We start from the raw sequence: 20233 nt of genomic DNA on the forward strand, positions 1-20233 counted from the left end.
CTGGAGTAGTTTGCCATTTCCTTCTCCAGCTTATTTTACAAACAAGGCAAACAGGGTTAAGTGACTCACCCAGGGTCACCCAGCTAGTAAGTGTTTGAGACTGAATTTGAACTCAGATCTTCTTGACTCCAGACCTGGCACTCTATCCACTGTGCTACCTCCTTGCTCTGGACAATAGTTTACAGACTTTATTATCTTCCCTTTATAAAAACCAAGACATCTGCCCTTCTCCAGGCCTGTTGTACTTTTCCAGTTCTCCACAGTCTTTCAAAGATAAATCTGATAGTGCTTCTAGTACATTATGATGCAGCTCTTCTGGCCCGGGTGACTTGAATTCATTAAAGGTGCCTAAGAGCTCTCTTGCTATTTTCTTTCTTCTCCTGGTTATCAACTCCCTATTAGCTATTTTTGTTCTGTCCTCCCCAGGCTGAAGGTCATTGTTTGGACCTGGCAGAGAAAACCGAAGCAAAATAAACAGTTCTGTCCTTCTCTGTCCAATGTTATTGTCATCTCATTCACTGTTAGGGTGGTTCAGTGCTCCTTGGTTCTTTGTTCCTCTTTTCCCCCACATAGCTAAAAAAACAGCACATGAATAACAGTCCTTGCTTTCCTCCCTAGCCTCAGCTCCTTTGGAGTTTTCACACTCTTGATAATGTTCTTACAGGATTATGGTCAGGCTTTCCCATTCATTCTCTGTTCTCTGCTTTTGCTTCCATCTTTTCTATGTGTCTTTTAGAAAGAAAGTTAAGTTGGTTGATGAGTCCCCTGTGCGTCCACATCAGTCTCTTAAATTGAGACAACTCTTCTTTTTCTTTCTCAACAGAAATGTTTTTCTTTGTGTTTCCAGAATTTCATCCCTTTAAAATTCCCATCCCTCCTGAGCTACTATTCCCTGCAGGATTTAAGACCATAGGATCCTAATTATCTTTCAAACGAACCTTTTGAATTCTATTTTCCTAAAATCTAGGGTACGTGTCAGACTATGCCCATTTTTCCTTGACTTTTCTATCACCTGTTCCACGATGGGAATGGTCATTACTTCTTACCTCCCCAATACCAAAGCTACCCTCCTTTCTACCCCTACAAACAGTTTTTCCTTGAAAATGATAATCATGTTCAGAATAGATTATTGCTGTATTGATTCTATCACCTTTTTTCAGGATGAAATTATCAGTGATGCAAACCCTCTTAATTCTGATGACCTCCCGCTGTTATTACTTCCTTTTTAGCTTGCATATAGCTTGCTTTTGTATATATTTGTTTGCATGTTGTCTCCCCTATTAGATTGTAAGTTCTTTGAAGGCAGGGATTGTCTTGGCTCTTTTTGTATCACTACTGCTTAGCGCTGCACCTGGCACATAGTAGGAGCTTCATAGATGTTTATTGATTGGTTGATTAAGACATTGTGTTAACTGTCCCACTTTGGGCAGAGATAGACTTCCAGCAGATGTATGGACAACTGAAGTCTTCCATCACTTTTAGAGCATACCTCTGTGCTTGGCTATTTTTCAAATTCCTCATCGATTTCTTTTTTCTGTTTAGAGAGTTTGCAGTATTCTTTGAAAATAATAGCTCTTCTGTTTTCACCTCCATTGAACTTTACCAATGTGCTCTTCATCATGCTTCAAACTCTATTTAATTTCTGGATTTCTTCATATACATACATACGTATGTGTGTATGTATTTATGTGTGTATATCTATATACACACATGTATGCATACATATATATGTGTGTATGTATTTGTGTGTGTGCATATCTATATACACACATATGTATACATACATATATACATATGTATGTGTGTATGTATTTATGTGTGTGAGTATCTATATATACACATGTGTGTATACACACACACGCACATATATATATATACACACACACACACACACACACACACACACACACAATATATATATGCTGGCACAGGACTGCTCAGCATGGTGTGCCTGCATCAGAGACGGTGCTATGCTCTGTGAGCAAAGCAGAATTGAAATAGCTTGAAGGAAACGCAGATTTAGAGTATCCACCCAAATGTTCTCACAGACTATTTGTGCCCAGCCTGTGGTAGAGCATTCTGAGCTTGTATTGGTCTGATCAGCCACTGTCAGACACATTGAGACTTGACTCTAGCACAGTGATGTCTTTTTGGTCCTCTTTGAGAATGAAGGACAACAACTAAAACCAATATGCACATACACAAACACAATATACACACATACATATATGTATATATGTGTATGTATTTATGTGTGTGTGTATATATATTATATATATATATATATTTGTATTTATATATGTTTATATACCTTTTGACATATTCAGTTCCATCACTGTCTCTACAGCTTGAGGCAAATCACTTCATCTCTTTGGTTTTCAGTTTCCTGATGTGTAAAATGTGGGAATTTAACTAGGTGGCCTCTTTTCCAACTCTAAGTATCTGATCCTAGCATCCATCCTTCCTCCTCTTCCTGCCCTTTCCCAATCTGTTGTTGTCGTTTAGTCATTTTCAGTTGTGTTTGACCCTTCATGACCCTGTTTGGGGTTTTCTTGGCAGAGATACTGGAGTGGTTTGTTATTTCTTTCTCCAGCTCATTTTATAGATGAGGAAACTGAGGCAAACAGGGTGAAGTGACTTGTCTAGGATCACGCAACTAGTAAGTGTCTGAGGATAGATTTGAACTCAGGTTTTCCTGACTCCAAGCCTGGTACTCTATCTACTGCACCACCTAGCTATCCCAATCCATGTTGTGTTTTTTTTTCTAGAAGGAGTCGGCCTAGTCTCAGTGATATTGATAAAGCCAAATTTGCCTCCTTGCATTAGAATCTCTTGTTCACCTTGCTTATTGCTTTTATACTTTGTGCATTTGTGGATAATATCCCACACCATGATCTTTATTGCTGGATTCTTTTTGGATTTTGATTTTGTTTGTTGTGGATTTCTAGTTGTCTTTACTGATGCTCTTTCTGTGATGTAGCAATTGACTGATATCTAGCTTAATAATATATAGAGTCAGTTTTCTCCATCTTTTTCACTCTGCAAAGGATTTAGCTCCCTCTTTTTCAAGAAGAGTCTCATCTGTTTCTTAGTCCTAAGTGTTATGTGCTCTTTTTTCTTGTCTTACCCCTCTGTATCACATTAATCTTCTCTTCAACCCTCTAACAAAGTTCAAGATCCCCTCCTACCTCTTCAGGCAACATTGTAAAGCGGGTCCAGTGTTGATCTTGAAGTGAGGAAGGCCAAAGTTCATATCATGCCTGTGATACTTACTGGCTATGTGACCATGGGCAGGTCACGACACTTTTCTTAAACTTAATTTCCATATTTGTAAAATGAGGGTAATAAAAAAAAAATAAAAAAAAAATATAAAAAAAAAATTAAAAAAAAATAAAAAAAAAATGAGGGTAATAGTAGCCATAGTACTTCATGGGGTTGTTGAGACTCAGATAAGAGAGTGTATTTAAAGGACTTTGCAAACTTGAAAGTTCCATATATATGTCATTGGTATAGTGGATAGAGCACTGGGCTTGGTGTTAGGAAGACTCATCTTCCTGAGTTCAGATCTGGCCTCAGATACTTTCTACTGTGTGACTCTGGGCAAGTCACTTAACTATTTGGCTCAGTTCCTCAACTGTATGATAGGTTGGGGAAGGAAATGGCAAACCATTCCAGTATCTTTGCCAAGAAAACTTCAAATGGGGTCACAAAGTATCAGGCATGACCAAACAACAAAAATTTATGTCATTATTATTTAGATGACTCTTGTACTTTATTTTTACATTGAAGTCTGTCCCCACTCCCCCCTTTTTTTTCTTTCTAGGAACTCTTCTTTATAGCTGAGAGAATGGAGGCAGGCATTCCTTGAGCCCCTTTGCCTTCCCTTATAGGAGGTCAGTTAATGTGCACTTTGAGCACAGGTTAATAATAGTCACTTAGCCATGTTAGAAGTACAAACCTTACCCTCTCTATGCAGGTCACTGCAAATTTCCCTGAGCTCTCTCATACCCTTTTTATGTGAGATTCTCAATCTTCCCTATCTTCTTTCTAGTAGCTTCCATGGTGTTTCAACAATCTGGCTAGCAGCTGCTGTGGGGCTGTAAAACCAACAACAACCAGCACACAGAACGCTGCAAGCCCAGGTTCTTTTGATCTACTTTACTAAGGAAAGCAACGTTAAGGGGTTAACAATCTTACTTTAATCCAGCATACAAATATCATTCATTTAGTTCAGGGGGAAAAGTTAGCACCCTGAACTTCAGAGCAAACACAAACAGATTATAAACATCAGCAAACAGATTTTGTCTGATTCAAATCTCAATGCAGTTACCAGAGTTTAACAAAGTCCAAACATTGGAGTTTTCTTCAAAGCCAGGGAGCTCATAACAATGGCTTGCCTAGAGTCACACACCACTCCTGTTGTGGCTCAGAGCTCCGAAAAAAGAAAGCCAACCTCTGGTTTTATATATCTTGTTCAGGGTCAAAGGTGAGTAACACATGCGACTCACCCATGTGACCTAAAATCATCACAAAAATGTGACTTAAACCCACGTGGTCTAAAAGCCTCAGATGTCACAAACATGTCACTCAAACCCATGTAAACTAGGCTTTCTCTTGAGGCAAGGAGGTCATCAAAGACTCCTAATGTAATCAAGGAAACAAAGGCCAAACTCTTCAAGGGCACTTGGTTGAATAAGTGCTAAGAACCCATCTTGATCGCCAATACACATGGGTAACTATTATTGTGTTAGACTGCCTTGGCTCTAGAGACACTATACTTTCCTGGTTCTCCTACATCTCTTAATATAGCTCTAAATCTATTCTCCTTCTCTCTCCTTCACTGGTTCTGTGCCTTCTTTCCTTAAGGTGGGTGCTCTCCAAGGTTCTAACCTTGACCTGTCTGTCCTCTCTGTAGGCACTCTCTTGTTAATTTTATTTGGCCTCATGGTTTCAACTCCCATCCCCTCTCTCTCTTTCTCTCTCTTTCCCTCCCTCCTTCCCTCTGTCTCTCTCTCTCCCTCCCTCCCTCCCTCTCTTTCTCTTTCCTCTCCCTCTCTCTCTCTCTCTCTCTCTCTCTCTCTCTCTCTCTCTCATATCTTCAGCCCCAACCTCTCTTTTGAGCTTTATATTTGTTCTCTATCTACAGGACATCAATTCATGAAGTATTTATCAAGCATTTACTACATTCTAGTCATTCTACAAAGAACTAAGGATATAAGGATATGAGGAGGGGAAAAAATAGAGCCTGCCCTCAAGGTACTTACATTTTAATTGGGAACAATGTGTATATAAATAGGTACATATAAGATACCTGCTGAGTAGAAAGAAAACTTGAAACACAGGGAGTGATTAGACTGTGAAAAACTTTAAATGTCAAACAGAAGAGTTAATATTTGATTCTAGAGGTAATGGGGGCCATTGGAGTTTAATGAGTAGGGACATGATGTGGTTAGACCTACACTTTAGAGAAATCAGTTTGACATATGTATGGAGGATGAATTGGACAGGGGAGAGATTTGAGGCAGGGAGGCCATTTGGGAGGCTATTGGAATAGGCCAGGTGAGATGGTCCTGAATTAGATTGTGGGTTGTTGTTGTTGCTGTGTGAGTATAGAGAAGGGTGTATATTTGAGAGGTGTTGTGGAGATAAAAATGACAAGATTTGGTAACTGATGGATATGTAGGGTTAGGAAGAGTGAAGAGTCAAGGATGACACCAAGGTTTCAAATCTGGGTCACTAGAAGGATGGCAATACTCTTGACAGTAATAAAGTTTGGAATATTGGCAGGTTTGAAAGAAAAGACACTTTGTTTCCTCTTAGACATGTTGAATTTGAGTTACTTATAAAACATCCAGTTTAAAATGGCTAATAGGCAGTTTGTGATGTGGGGCTGAAGGTCAAGATAGATAATACGGCTGAAAATTTAGATCTGGGATCTGTCTACACAGAAATAATTAAACCCACAGGAATAGATGACTTCACTAAGAGAAAGTGTAAAGAGAAAAAAAGAGAACCCAGGACAGAGCCTATGGGGTACACTCATAGTTAGTGAGCATGATATAGATCAGGGCTGTCCAGCCTTAGGTTTTTATTGAAACAATAGACAATATATTTTGATTTGCCATTTTAGTGAGAGCTTTGTGGTAGCTTAGCTTCCTTTACTAAAGCATTTATGTAAATTTCTATGCTTGTAGGGGGGCCACATAAATTGAACTTCGGGCTGCATCAGGCTGCATTTTGGACAGCCCTGATATAGATAATGACTCAGTAGAAGAGATTGGGGAGGAGTGGTCAGAAGTAGGAGAAGAACCAAGAGAGAATGAGCAATGTCATAGTAAGCTAGAGGAGACAGTAAAGATCTAAGGGGACAATATTATCAAATGCTAGAGAAAATCAAGGAGATGAAGACTGAGAAAAGCCTATCAGAATTTCCAATTAAGAGATCATTGCAAACTTTGAAGAAAGAAGTCAACAGAGTGAGGAGTCCAGTATAAAAATGAGGTTGGAGGACCTGAGAGGCATGAAAGAATGGTAGTACCCTCTATGGAAATAGAGAAGTTCAGAAAAGAGGGGTGAGTTTGTGAGAAAAAATAATGTAATCACAACCTATCCACTCTACTCACTCTTTCCTACAAGGAAAAATGTGTGTGTGTGTGTGTGTGTGTGTGTGTGTGTGTGTGTGCCCTTCTGCATTTGAAAACTAAGAGAAACTGGGTGGGGGGAGGGGGAAAACCTTGTAAAAATAAACATAGTCAAGCAAAATGAATCCACCTAGTGGTCATGCTCCAAAACATTTATCTCTTTCTCCACTTGAGTCAATGGACTCAAAGAGATGATAAGATTTTGTCAGGAAGTGATTAACATTCTTCATCATAGGTCCTCTGGAGATGTGGTTGGTCTTTGCTTTGATCAGGGTTCTAAAATCTTTCAAAGTTAGTTTTGTTTACAATTTCACTGCCCTTTTATAAATTGTTCTCCTGTAAATGCTCATTTCAGTCTGCATCAGTTCACGATGCTACCTAGAATTCTCTGAAATTATCTTTTGGCATTTCTTATGGAACAATTATATTTTTTTACATTTCTATTTGGCAACAAAGTGTTACCACAGTTTGTTCAGCTATTCCACCGTGGCCTAAGGGGCCATCCCCTTAAATTCTAGTTCTTTTCTTCCCCTCCTTTGCCTTTTTAATCCACCCTTAGGATCAGGAAGTTTCTTTTTGCTTGTAACTATTCCCTTCCTTAATTATCTTCCCTCTTAGGCGCTTTTCCTTCCTATCCCACTTGTTCTCCTGATACGTTTGATGTTATACCTATAGATGTTATTTATACCTGTGTCTTGGCATGTCTAACCCAGGGGTGGGGAACTTGTGACTTCAAGACCACAAGTGGCCCTCTAGGTCCTTGAGTGCAGCCTTTTGACTGAATCCAAGTTTTACAGAACACATCCTTTTGTTAAAGGGGTTAAATTAAAATTATTATTAAAATTCAAATAAATCTTGGCAGTATTTATTTATGATTTCTTCAAAGACAGTGGCCAGGCTTTTTTTTTTTATCATCATGGTTTTTATGGAGTCTAGTCACTCTTAAACTATCTGTCCTTTGATCAGTTTTCTAGATCAATTATTTTTTATATCAAATGCTTTGCATTTTCTTCAATTTTTCAATCTTTCTTTGTTCTAATATTTCTTGCTGTCTCATGGGAGTCATTGTTTTCTGTATGGTCTATTCAAATTTTCTACTCAAGTAAGATTTCCCACTTTCTCTTCTAAGCTGTTTATTTTCTTTCCAAATCTTATCTCCAGAAGTTTTATTTCATTTTTAAAAAAAACTCTAGCTTAATTTCTTCTAGATAACTGCTTAATTAATTTTTATTGCATTCTGTTGTTCCTAGGCCCTGGGATTGAGCAGCCTGTTAGGTGGCAAAGTAGATAGAGTGCTGAGCCTGGAGTCAGGAAGACTCATCTTCCTGAGTTCAAATCCAGCTTCAGACACTTACTAGCCATGTGACCCTTGGCAAGTCACTTAACCCTCTTTACCTCAGTTTCCTCATCTGTAAAATGAGCTGTAGAAGGAAATGGCAAATCACTCCAGTAGCTTTGCCAAGAAAACCCCCAAATGGGATCACAAAGAGTTAGACACAACTGAAAACAACTGAACAACAGGCCCTGGGATTAGTTGAGTGAAGCAGAGTTTGTTGGTATAATTCCTTTAAAGCTAAAAGGTGAGCTTGCACATTTAAGTCAGTTTTTTATTTGTTTTTGTTATTTTCCTGGACAAAGCTTTTATTATTTTTAAGTCTTCTTGTAGATGACATTGAAAAGATGTATGTATTTAGACTGAAGAGAATGTCCCCTAGAGGCAGAATCATATGTGGAACAAATTTCTTTAAAGTTTCTCTCCATTTCCTCCTACCCCCTCTAATTCATCTTTCACACTGCTGTCAGATTAATCTCACTTATGTGCAGATCTGATCATACCACTCTTATAGGAATGGCAAGATGGTACAGTGAAATCAGAAGACCTCAGTTTCAATCTTAACAGCCCAAGCGTCTACTTATTACCTCTTTGATCTTGGACGAGTCACTTAACTTCTTTAGGCCTCAAGATTCAAGTTATGGAGAGTCCAACTTTGTTCCCTAAAGGACAGTTCAGGACACGGTCTGATAGTTAGGAAAAGGCTCCTAAAATCATCTTCTCTCCAGGAGCAGAGGAGGGAAAGTATTGAAGTTAAATTTTGAGATGAAAAACACATATATTGAAATCTTAGTTTTGCCTCTCTTGTGGGAATTGGGAAGATAGGGGTTGGTTCTGTATTGAAGTCTCAGTGGTGGAATGTCCAATCTAGACTTTTCCATTAAAGGGGAGTTGAAGGGGAAAGGGTTTTTGACATCAAAATTAAGCCAACTCATGGTCCTTTTTGATATAGACATAGCTGCATAAACTATGGACGTAATTTCTCCGTGACCAATTTCAGGGACCCTTTTTTTTTCTAGGTTGATAATTGTAGTTCTCCTCTTCAGGACTTGGGTGTCCCCCTTTTTTTAGATGTTTAGAAATGGGATAGGAGCAATGCTCCTTCTCCGGCCCACTGAGCTCATTCTGTTAGCTATTTTCCCTCCAAACCAAGCTGGCTAATGAAAATGTTTTTAATTAATATGAGGCAGATTAAAACTCATTACAGCAAGGTCGTTGGTAATGAGAGATAATCATAAGGCAAATTATCGAGCTCAGAGTAAAATGAAGATGGAGCAGAGGCAGAGAGGCAGTACCAGCTGCTTCGGTGCTAATTTGATGGGGAGGGAAGAAAGGATGGACACCAGCAGAGAGGCTCAGGCTGGCCTCTGTCTGGGATAGGCTGCGGGGTACCATGCCAGTGGCATCTTCCATCCAGACAGAGTCTGACCCAACAAAAGGCTGAAGGTAAGTTTCAAGGAGGGCTGTGTGCTGAGTAGTGAGCGTAGAGAGATTCTGGGGGGAGAGAACTTGAGTGGGTGTATGGTAGGAGCGAGTTCATATAATAATAGCTATTGAGCACCAACAATTTGCTAGGTGTAGGGCAGAACATAATAATTATACATGTTATCTGCCTGTTGTGATTGCATTCTGCAGTAGATGGACAGGACAAAACGTAGGGAGGGGATGAGAACACTGATTTCTGTGAAAAGCTTTCAGTACCAGTCTCCAGTTGAAGACTTTTTTTTTTTTATTATTGCTGTCTTTTAAAAATGTACCGGATTTGGAGTCAGGGGCCATAGAATTGAATCCCAGCTCTGAATCCCTGGACAAGTCACCTAACTAACCTTAGCTTCTTCATCTATAAAATGAGGGGGTTGGACTAGATGACCTCTGGGGTCCCTTACAGCTCTAAATCTATGGTCTGTGACCCTGTAATTCCCCGACCAGTCCAATTCCCAGTAACCCCACCCTCCTCTGCCCTCCTGTAGGAAGCACTGGTTGTATTACTCACTTGCCACTTATCTTCTATGACCTTCTGTTTGTTTTCTTTTCAAGTATGTGTCTCCCCAACTAGACTATAAGCAGGGGGTGTGTCTTACTCTTGGTGCTCAGTAGGTGCTTATTAAAGATTTGCTCATTGACTGATTACCCTACTGACTAAACAGTGCCATGCATGTATCCAGTGGGTGCTTAATACTCACCTCTAAAAATATGAGCTGGACAGCACTTCAAGGGTCATCCAGTCTATTCCATACCTGAAAAAAAATCCCCTTTACAACATCTCCAACAAGTGGCCATCAGCCTTTGATTGAAGACTTCCAGTGAGGAGGAGTTCCATGCCTCTTGAGGAAGTCTGGTCTACTTTTGAATAACTCTCATTATTAAGCAGTTTTTCTGTATATCAAACCTAAATGTGCTTCTTTGCAATTTCTGAGCTTTGACTCTAAACAGAATTATTATGGCGTCCCCTTTGTTAGTGGCATGACGTGTGAAAATCCACTTAGGTGACTGCATTTAGAAGCTGGCCTTAGATTATTGGCTGGGTTCTATCTTAAATCAGAAAGAATTTGCCTCTTATAGGAATAGTCCAATGCCTTCAGTCTTGCGACTGGGAAGCAGCCCCTGTGAAGATGTAGCTTGGTCACTGCTCCTTTAGGCATGGCAGCCATGTCACTCATGACCCAGAAAAGAAAGCTCTTGCCAACAAAGTCCTTGGCACGGTCAAAAGGAAGGAAGCAAACAAGCATTTAAGTGCCTACTATGTTCTAGGACCTGTGCCAAGAGCTTTACAAATATTCATCCTCACAGTAACCCTGGGAGACAGGAACTATTATTATCCCCATTTTATACCTGAGAAAACTGAGCAAGACAGAGGTTAAGTGACTTGCCTAGGGTCACACAACTACTAAGTGCCTGAGGCTGGATGTGAACTTAAGTCTTCCTGACTCCAGGCCAAGTGCTCTCTCCACTGTGCCATGAATAGAAGTAACACTAAAGAAGAGGCATTAACATTTACTTTGCCACTGTATCCTAAGGATCATGAGAATTTTCCATCTTACACGCATCCTCTAATAGCATTAGGATGTGAGGTGTTTGAGAGCAAAGATTGTCTTATTTTTCTATTTGTATCCTTAGTACTTAGTACTGTGCTTTGTACATACTAAGCACTTAACAAATGCTTTATTTCATTCATTCATTCATCTACCCACTCTTTCATTCATTCATTCATAGTATGGAAGCCAGCCACAGTTACTCAGTTTCATGGTTGCTAACTTTATGAGGACTAAGCCCTTGCCATCATCTGTCTCGTTTTATTGGGCACCCAGAGTGTCCCAGACATTGGATAGTGTGTAGGTGTAAATGTGGCCCCTCAATGTGGACACTGTTATGTTAAAGTCAATATTCACATCCTTTGGGTTACAACTAAGCAATCAGAACCTAACCACAGCTAACAGACGTATTATAATCATTCACAAGCTTCATCTTTCCCCATCTCCTTTTTTTTGGAGGAATGGTGGGGTATGTATATGTTCTACTTGGCTTTTTTCTCTTAATGTCTTTTATTTTTGTATAGGCTTCGAATAAAATTAAATACGATTTATTTATTTTCAAAGGTCCTTGTCCTGGTAGCTGATATTCTAAGCAATAGGAGGTTTTTTCCTCCAGTTTGTAGGACTCTAGGGGGATTTCGCAGTAACTCCCTTGAGAGCCGTGAGTAGCAGAGACAATACCTAGGGTGAGGACTTCCTAGGAAGACAGACAGAAGTTTTGCCTCCTCACCAACTCTTATTTCCCCTTCATTCATGTCTTCCTTTTGGCCTTCAGTCATGTTGTTCCCCTTGGGCAAGTTGTTCAATCTTTTTTTTCCTTTTTTCTCTGTTTTTGAACATGCTTGTGGTTTTGTCAGTGCCATATACTCCTAGGATGGTGTTTCCGCTAGCACTTCAAGATCTCTGTAACTTATACAGTCACAGTACAGCTTAGTGAAGCCTCAGGGGTGCTGGGGTGGGGGTGGGGCAAGTTAGGTGATTTGGAGAGGTAAGTTGTTACGCAATTATTGTATGTCCAAGGCAGAAACCAAATCCAGGCCTTCCTGACTCTGAGGCTGGACTCTTTATCTACCAAACCACATTGATTCTTTCTTTGCCTTGTTTCCACAGCTCTAAAATGAAGGGGCTGGACCGGAGAGCCCCCTTCATTCCTAACATTCTAGTATTTTCCCGCCTGTTGTCTAAGGTCTAGATCAAGTCCCACCTTCTTGTGATGCCTGTCTTGCCTATATACACCAGCCCTTTCTGATAAAAATTACAGCTCCTGGGTGCTTGATTTGGAAGGGACCTTGTTGCTAATCTAGTTCTCATTTGGCCAATGAGAAACATGGGGCTTTGAGACTGATGATGGTGAGGATTTCATTCTCGCAATGCAGACTCTGAATCTGGTGCCTTCCCCCCCTTACCACACTGGCTGTCTTCCCTTTCTCTGAGCTCCTCCTCCAGTTACTGCCTATACAGTTTAGCACTTAATTATATACTTCCTCGTTTTGTTCAAATGTGTTAGACTTGTCTCCTCAGATAAAGCACAGGGATCGTGTCTCACTTTCCCATGACAGTCTGGCTCCTAGAGGCCCCCCAGGATAGAGCAAAAAGGCCTCCAAACAGTTGGGGGAATCTGTTTCCCTGGGGAGTTACTTGGTTCTGCTGGACAGTCTCTGTTTCCCTATGCAGGACCACATGCTAACCTTCCTGCTGGAAGAAACCAGGGTTGCTTCTTCAGAAACTGATGCCTTGCAGGGACCTCTTCAGGCCCTTTCCCTGTATCTTTCCTTTTTCTCTGGGCTGGTAATGGCACATTTCTCCTCTGCTGGTGCTGCAGTGTTGAGGACAATTATCCGAGCTGCCTAAAAGCTATTTATCCATAATGATCTGAACTTTCTGTACTGTGATAAACTGGCCAGGTGCATGTGTGAATGTTTTCTCTTTCTTCTCTCAGCTGAGTAGAGAAGGAATTATATTCCTTCCCTCTTTGTTGAGAACCTCAGTTGGCTTGGAATGATGCTAGAATATCAAGCATTTATTAAATGCCTACTAGGTGCCAGGCACTCTGTTAGGTACTTGGGATACAAAGACAAAAACAAACCAATCTTTATCCTCAGGGAACTGACATTCTGTTTGGGGAAACAACCTGTACCCATATAATAGATCCAGCGTGATGGTAGAGAGGCACTGGGAGGATCAGGAAGGGTCTCATTTAGGAATTGGCATTTGAACTGAGCTTGGAAGGGAGCAAGGGATTCTTTTTGCGTGTGTTTAGTATTTTATTTTTCACCAATTACATGTAAAAACAATTTTTAACATTTGTATTTTAACCTTTGAGTTCCAAATTCTCTCCCTTCCTCCCTCCCCACCCCCTCATTGAGAAGGCAAGCAGTTTGATAGAGGTTATACATATGTAGTCATGCAAAACATTTTTCCATATTAGTCATATTGTGAAAGAAAACATGGACCAAGAAAAAAACCAAATAAACAAACCTCAAGAAAAATAAAGAAAGTCAAAAAAAGTATGCTTCAATCTGTATTCAGACACCATCACTTCTTTCTCTGGGAATGGATAGCATTTTTATCAGAAGCCCTTCAGAGTTGTCTTGGATCATTGTATTCCTGAGAATAGCTAAGTCGTTCACAGCTGATCATCTCACAATACTGCTGTTACTTTGTACACAGTATGTGTCATTTTGCATTAGCTTCTGTAATTCTTTCTAGGTTTTTCTGAGAGCATCCTGCTCATCATTTCTTATAGCACAATAATATTCTGTCACAATCACCACAATTTGTTCAGCCATTCCCCAATCTATGGGCATCCCCTCAATTTCTAATTTTTTGCCTCCAGAAAAGAGCTGCTATAAATATTTTTCTACATATAGATCCTTTTCCTTTTTTTTAAAATCTCTTTTTGGATATATACCTAGTAGTGGTATTGCTAGGTCAAAGGGTATGCATGGTTTTATAGCCCTTTGGACATAGTTCCAAATTATTCTTCAGAATGGTTAAATCAGGTCACAATTCCACCAACAATGCATTAATGTCTCATTTTCCCCACATCCTTCCAATTTTTGTCATTTTATTTTTCTGTCCTATTAGCCAATCTAGTAGGTATGAGGTAGTACCGTAGAATTGTTTTAATTTGCAATTCTCCACTCAGTAGTGATTTAGAGGTTTTTTTCATGTGGCTATAGATAGCTTTGATTATTTCATGGGAAAACTGTTCGTATCTTTTGATCACTTACTAATTGGGGATTGGCTCTTATTTTTATAAATTTGGCTCAATTCTCTATATGTTTGAGAAATGAGGCCTTTATCAGAGAAACTTGCTTCAAAAATTTTTTCACAGTTATAACTGCCAAATGTATTTTCCTCCATCCTGGTTTCCCCTCTGTTTATTTTATTCTCTCTCCTTACACCTTGTCTCTCCTCAAAAGTGTTTTACTTATAACTACTGCCTCCCCCAATCTGCCCTCCCTTCTCTTACCACCCCCTACCCGACCTTCTCTTATCTACTTTCCCTCCTACTTTCTTGTAGGGTAAGATAGATTGCTATACCCAATTGAGTGTGTATGTTATTCCTTCTTTGAGCCAATTCTGTTGAGAGTAAGGTTCACTCCCCACTCTTCCCCTCTATTATGAAAGCTTTTTCTTACCTCTTTTATGTGAGATAGTTTGCCCCATTCTACCTTTCCCTTTCTCCCAGTGCATTCCTCTCTCACCCCTTAATTTTATTATTTTAGATATCATCTCTTATATTCAGCTCACACCTGTGCCCTCTGTCTATATATATTCCTTCTATATATACACACACACACACACACACATATATTGGCCAATTCTACTTTTTAAGGACTTTCTTCAGTGAATTTTTGTGCCTCTTTTTCCATTAGGCCAATTCTGCTTTTTAATGCATTCTTCTCCTCATTGTTTTTTTGTACCTCTTTTACAATTTGGCCAAGTCTGTTTTTTAAGGTATTATTTTCTTCAGTATTTTTTGTGTGTCTCCTTTACCAAGCTGTTGACTTTTTTTTCATGATTTTCTTGCATCTCTCTCATTTTTCTTCCCAATTTTTCCTATACTTCTCTTACTTGATTTTCAGAATCCTTTTTGAGCTCTTCCATGGCCTGAGACTGATTTATGTTTTTCTTGGAGGCTTTGGATGTAGGAACTTTGACTTTGTTATCTTCTTTTGAGTGTGTGTTTGGATCTCCTTTGTCACCATAGTAACTTTCTGTGATCAATTTTTTTTCCTGTTATTTGCTCATTTTTCCAGTCTATTTCTTCACTTTTAACTGTTTGCTAAAGTGGGGCTCTGCTTCCAGAGTGGAGGGTTCACCATCCTAAGCATCAAGGATTTTGTGCAGCTGTTTTCAGAGATACTTCCAGGGACCTGTAAGTTTTCAGATCTTCCAAGGTGGTATGATCTAAGGAGAGGTGTTTACTACTCTCCTGGCCTGTGCTCTGGTCTGTGAGTGACCACAAGCACTCTTTTCTGCCCTAGAACTGTGAGGAGGGTCCCTGCTCCACTGCAGCCCACAAGCTCAGGTGGTGCTAGTGCTTCTCCTTGCTCTGGGACTGCCATCCAGGATTGCAACCCAGATCCAAGTATGGTCAAAGCAACAGAGTCCTGCCCCTCATGCTAGCAAAGAGACCTATGTAATCTCCTTCTGATCACTTTTTCAACCCCCCTTACTGTCTGTGGGCTGAGAGCTCCAGAAGCAGTCACTGCCACCACAGATTCAGTGGCTCCCATGGCCTGCTCCTGGTTTGCTGGGGTCTGGTCTGTGCTCGCGCTGCCTGTGCTGATCTGTGCTCCACTCTATCTCTGGTGCAACAGTCCTTTCCTGCTGACCTTCTAAGTTGTTTTTGGCTGGAAAATTATTTCACCCTGTCATTTTTGCTGCTCCAGTAATTGTTTTATGGCATTATTTAAAGGTGCTCAAAATGGGTTTGGGGAGAGCTCAGGAGAGGTGCTGCCTTTTCTCTGCCATCTTGGCTTCATCTGTAACAATAATGTTGCTTGCAGCTTTTGTCGGGGTGTAAGACCAACAACACCAGCACACAGGAGGGCTGCTAGCACAGGCTCTTTTATCTGCTTTTCTAAAGGAAAGCAACTTTAAAGAGGTCAGCAATCTTACTTTAATTAAACATATATATATATATATATATATATATCATTCACTTAGTTCAGGGAAAAAGTCAGCACCTTGAACTTCAGAGAAAACACAAACAGAAATTACAAGCAGAAATTATATAAACAGAGCAAATAACACAAATCAGCAGACAGGGCTTTTAACTGTCTGTCCATAGCAATACATACATAGTTACCAGAGAGAGAGAAGCACTAGCATCTGGGTTTTCAAAGCTGGCGGAACTCCTTAATGGCTACCCAGAGTCTTGTCTGGCCAAATCACACGGACACTCTTTCAATGAATGAGCCTCCAAAGCAAAATGCTAACTTCAGAGTATATATATGCTTCTTCAGGGTCAGAGGGCATCACAACCATGTGACTCTAAGTCATGTGACTTAAGCTTTGTTGTGACTCAAGCAGGTCATCAAAGACTCTTGATTCAATCAAAGACTCTTGATTGAAACAAAGGCAAGACTCAAAGGCACTTGATTGCCTTAGTTCTGAGAAGCATGCCAAAAGAAAGAACAGCAAAAAGTCCCACTTTACTTGCCCTTACACCATCTGGGAGCAAGGGATTGGAAGAGACAAGCTTGGAGCGGGGTGGGTGGGGGGAGTGGCGGGGTGGGGCATGGCCCATGCACAGACATGGAGAGAGAAGATGGAGTATTGTACGTGAGAGACAACAAATAAGCCAGGTCAATTGGACCATAGACTGTGTTGTGGTCCAGAAAGGTAGGCTGAGCCAGAGAGGGAATTGTAAAAGTCCTAAATTGCCTGTAAGATAAAATACAAATTCTCATCCTTGAATTCTGTTTTGTAAATATTGCTGAAAGGCCTAACCTGGCTCTTCCCAGTCATATTACCTCCTTTGGGCACTCTAGGTTCCAAGGTACAGGGTGTCAGACAGGAACAGTATAATACAGTAGGAATAAATAGAACTGGATTTGGAGTCAAAGATCCTGGCTTCAAATTCTGCCTCTGCGGCTTATTTACCTGTATAAGGAAGGAAGGGAATGGAGCATTTATTAAGTGTCTACTATGGGCCAGTCACTGTACTAAGCCATTTACAAATATCTCATTTGTCAATATACAAAATATACAAATATCCTGTGATCAAATATTTACAGATATTATCTCATTTGATCAGAGTCTCTGTTTCCTCATCCATAAAATGAGAGAAGGTCAGACTGCTGACTTCTGAGGTCCTTTGCATTTCCAAATCAATGAGTTAGTGATTCATTTCTCTTTTATTGACTGCCTTATTGACAGTCTTAGTGACCGCAAGTTTCTCACCCGCCCATTCTGCCGGAAGAAGCCTTCACATGCTTTCTTGCCACTGGACTTTGATGAATCTGGAAGAGAAAATGAGGTTGATAACTTTGTGTAACTCTGCCTCATTTAAATTCATCTCATGCATGACTCAAGACATCACCATGATGCCATTGGGCCTCTTCGGAAACGAAGGACAAACAACTACAGTGACTGCAAGTTTAGACCTGCTCATGTGGCGTTGAGCCATAACTGGCCTGACATCCGAATGTAGAAAGGCGTGGTCATTCTTTGAACCCCAGTATAGTCACTTCACCAAACACTTACAAAGCACAGGTCACTGTGCGAGGCAGTGGTCTTACAAAGGTAATAGATGCCCTCAAGGAGCTCGCCTCTTACTGGGATATATAGCATGTATTGTTGCCTTTGAAGAGAAGGTAGAAAGACCTCCTCCATGAAGCCTTCCTTGACTGTTGCAAAGTGAAGTGATCTCTCTTGTTTTTGGACTCTTAATATATTTATCTCTATCTCTCATTTGACATTAGTTATATACTTCCTTGTGATATCTCTTTGATGATCTTGAACTCTTATTTAAATTTTATGTTGTTTGTTTCATGGGCAGCTAAATGGTAGAGTAGATAAAGTGTCCAGCCTGGAGTGAGTTCAAATCTGGCCTAAGACACTAAGTAGCTGTATGACCTAGGGCAAATCACTTAACCCCTTTTACCTCAGTTTCCTCATCTGTAAAATGAGCTGGAGGAGGAAATGGCAAAACACTCCAGTATCTTTGCCAAGAAAACTCTAAATGGGGTCATGAAAAGACAGGCATAACTGAAGTGACTCAACAAAATTATTTGTTTCATAGGTTGTGGCTCTTTCTTCCCTCTTCCTTCTACTCCACAGATTGTAAGCTCCCTGGGGGCAAGAACTGAGTCTTACATCTCTTTTTATCCTCCATAACTCTCAGCATAGTCCCTTGTACATAGTAGATACTCAATATGTGTTTTGGGGTTTGATTTAATTTGTACAGGGGACTTCTAGTACCCCATAACATCCAATGATCTCTTATGTTCTTTGTTTACATGTATGCTGACTTTTTTCTTAGCTCTTCAAAAGCAAGATATATTTATAAAGCTTCGAGAACCTTAGTTGGTCAGGGGTGATGGCTACAGGTACGTGGTGTAAGAATCAAATAAACATAGCCAACTCTACTAGTAAACAGAATAAAAATCATAACATAAAGTATCATAAAGGGGAGCTGAAAACTCCTTGCCCTCAAATAACTCCCTGCCATTAACTTAGTACTTAAAATTTCCACCATTGGGATTGTTCCTTTGGTTACCAGATGGTCCTGTTATATATAAAAGGGGTGGCTAATTAGGTCATTAGGAAATTAGGAGTGATTGGTTTATCAGATTAGCTAGTTGTCAACTTGGACTCTGGGCAGATAAGTTTTGATATAGGAAATCTGAATATGAGACTACCTGAGGGACCAGTTGTAGGTCAGATATTATAGAAGGAGATTCTGAGCATCCAGGGATGAGGAGGGAAGATCCAGAGTTCCTAGAAAGACAGAGAACCAAAGGAGATATGGAAATGCCTCATAAACTTCCTTCATAATTTTGTTCTTGAGATTGAAGGCTATTGCTGCCTAGACCTGTACTCATAGCACAAGGAAATACATCATAAAGATCATAGATTTAGACCTAGAATTCCAGCCCCTCTCATTTTGTTTGAAGAAACTGAGGCCCAGAGAATTTAAGGCACTTGGCCAAGGCCAAACAGATAGCAAATAGCTGACCTTGGGTTTGGACTCTGGTCCTCTGATACCAGTGCCGGGCACACAGGAGGTACCTAATAAATGCTTGTTGACTGATTGATGGACTAGACTTCAGAACTCTTTTTCCTATGGCAACATGGAAAGTATGCAGGGGCAAGAGAAAGCAGAGAGAATGTTCCAAGCCTGTACCCTGTGGCCTTGACCCTGGCTCATCTTCTGGCAGGTACACCGTCGCTCTGCTGAACGCCTCCGAGAGCTCTGCTGTGCAAACAGAGGCACCTTCATCAAGGTGGGCCAGCACCTGGGGGCCCTGGATTACCTGCTGCCTGAGGAATACACAAGTACCTTGAAGGTCCTGCATAGCCAGGCCCCACAGAGCAGCATGCAAGAGATACAGCAGGTGATTCGAGAGGACCTGGGCAAAGAGGTACGGACTGGGTGCTTGTGGGAGAAGCTGGAGTAGGGTAGGGGTGGGAGACTAGTGGGAGAATACAGCAGTGGTAACTGGCCTTCTGAAAAGGGGCTCCCTCACAGAGAGGTGTAACATTACATGGTATAGTAGGAAGAACACTGGATTTAGGGTCAGAAGATGTGGTTTTGAATCCTGACTCTGCTTCTTACTAGCCACAAGTTACTTAATTTCTTTGTGCCTCAATTTCCTTGTCTGTAAAATGGGTATAAATATCTTACAGGGCTCTTGGGAGGATCAAATAAGCCAGAAAGCACTGTATACACGTGAGCTGCAGTTGTGACGTCCTTTGGCCCATTGTTAATTTGAGTGCAGCTTTCTTTGCTGAGATGGCGTACTTGTGTTGAGTGGCTAGGCCAGGAGGATTTCTCCAGTTTTCCAGTACTTCTGGTCAGGGCCAGTTGGATGTGGTATTATTTGAAAGGCTCATAGAAGACCCCTTCCCATTCCAAAATCTCTCCTCACTCTTGACCCACCTGAAATTCTACCATTAGATATTCATTCCTTTGCACCTTAAAGGCCTTCTTTAAGAACGAGACTTTTGACCCAGGTTTTGCCTCAGGGAAGCATACAGTAGCCACAAGG

General features: G+C 40.6%; 1 protein-coding gene across 1 annotated transcript in view; it reads left to right on the plus strand.

The window, feature by feature from the left end:
- The window catches only part of ADCK1 (aarF domain containing kinase 1), a 179651-nt gene that overhangs the window by 43808 nt on the left and 115610 nt on the right, over positions 1-20233 (plus strand). Inside the window, exon 4 of the mRNA XM_036735669.1 lies at positions 19403-19606. Within this exon, the coding sequence (XP_036591564.1) occupies positions 19403-19606 (204 nt within the window). The remainder of the gene's footprint in view (positions 1-19402; positions 19607-20233) is intronic.

The sequence above is a fragment of the Trichosurus vulpecula genome, chromosome 8, assembly GCF_011100635.1.
Source record: "Trichosurus vulpecula isolate mTriVul1 chromosome 8, mTriVul1.pri, whole genome shotgun sequence".
Lineage (NCBI taxonomy): Eukaryota > Metazoa > Chordata > Mammalia > Diprotodontia > Phalangeridae > Trichosurus > Trichosurus vulpecula.